General features: G+C 29.9%; 1 protein-coding gene across 1 annotated transcript; it reads right to left on the reverse strand.

The window, feature by feature from the left end:
• Positions 1-197: 197 nt before the first annotated feature.
• On the reverse strand, positions 198-1,208 carry EIN_439700 (hypothetical protein; the record flags this gene model as incomplete). Its single annotated transcript, XM_004183184.1, has 1 exon — positions 198-1,208. One exon carries the CDS (start codon positions 1,206-1,208, stop codon positions 198-200), a length of 1,011 nt encoding a protein of 336 aa, XP_004183232.1.
• Between the last annotated feature and the right edge of the window lie 136 nt (positions 1,209-1,344).

Below are 1,344 nucleotides of genomic sequence, written 5' to 3' on the forward strand. Positions count from 1 at the left end.
TCTTGATTCGGGACCAGACCAAATATTTACTTATATTTCTTTTTATTATAAATTTAATTTGCATGTTATATCAAATAGTAAATAAAATTTATTATTAAGTGTGGTTGTAAAAAAGTTTTCCTATTTAAAAACAAAATATTAAAACACATTTGAATCAATTGTTTATTAATAAAATCGAACCAAATTAAATATCAATTTTAAAAAAACTTGTTGATCATTTTCCTCATCTCAACAACTTCTTTTGTTTCCTCTTTAGGTTTTTTCTGAATCTCTTTGTTTATTTTCACAAGTTCCTCGCTTCCTTCAGTGTTCACTAAAACAAGTTTGATTTCTTCAAGATAGTTTATGGATATATTGATTTTGATTTTCTGCCCAATTGTCATTCTGCTCTGCACTCGATAAACACCGAGAGGTGTACGTTCTTCGTACAACATAATATCAACGGTCTCAGTCATAACAGTGAGCTCAATGAACACATCTTCGACTGGAATTGGTCTTCCTTTTGCGACAACAATTTTGTAATCGACTTTGTTGTCTTTGATTGTCAACATGGTGATGTCTTTTTGGACAAATTCGGTTTCATGTATATCAATCATACTACAACCTCGAATATGTCCGAAATTGCACCCTCCAAAAACAGCAATAACAGATGGATAAACATCATCAAAATAGTTTGCTTCTGGAAATAATGAAATCAGATATTTTTTCAACAATCCAAATTCACACATTTGCCCAATCAACACAACATTTTGAATACTTCGGTGACTTATTTGCATTTCTTTCAAAAATGCAAAAATTTTATTTTTGAAAATGTCGTTAAAAATTTGGAGAACTGTTTCTTCTTTCAATACAAATTCTAAATCACCATCATATTGTTCAAATTTGATTTCAACCACTTTTTGTTTTGAAAATAAATCAGTTGAACGTTTTATTTCATTTTTTAATATATAAATATTCCTTCTTTTAATCGTATTTACACGTTCATCATCATTTTCAGTCATTATAAACAACTCTTTCACTTCTTCGTATCTTTCTTTCAATTCCTTTATAACTATTTCAAAAAGTCTTTCATTCAAGAAATCTTCAGTGATATCTTCATAATTTCGAAAGTGTACCATTTGTAAATTTTTACCATCTTTCTTGCCAACAGACAACTCCAAATTCGTATCTAAATCAATAAAAAGAAAATTACCCTCTGCACGAAACATATTATTTTCAGTCCACACCGATGCTTTCGGATGACTTAACACAGAAAGAACATCAAACCCGGCGCAATGTGCAGCATATTCGAGATTTTCTCTGTTTTCTTCAAGAATGTAGTTTTTACAGGTCACAACAGCTCGA

This window comes from Entamoeba invadens (genome assembly GCF_000330505.1).
Source record: "Entamoeba invadens IP1 unplaced genomic scaffold scaff_1105074724807, whole genome shotgun sequence".
NCBI classification, from domain to species: domain Eukaryota; phylum Evosea; order Mastigamoebida; family Endamoebidae; genus Entamoeba; species Entamoeba invadens.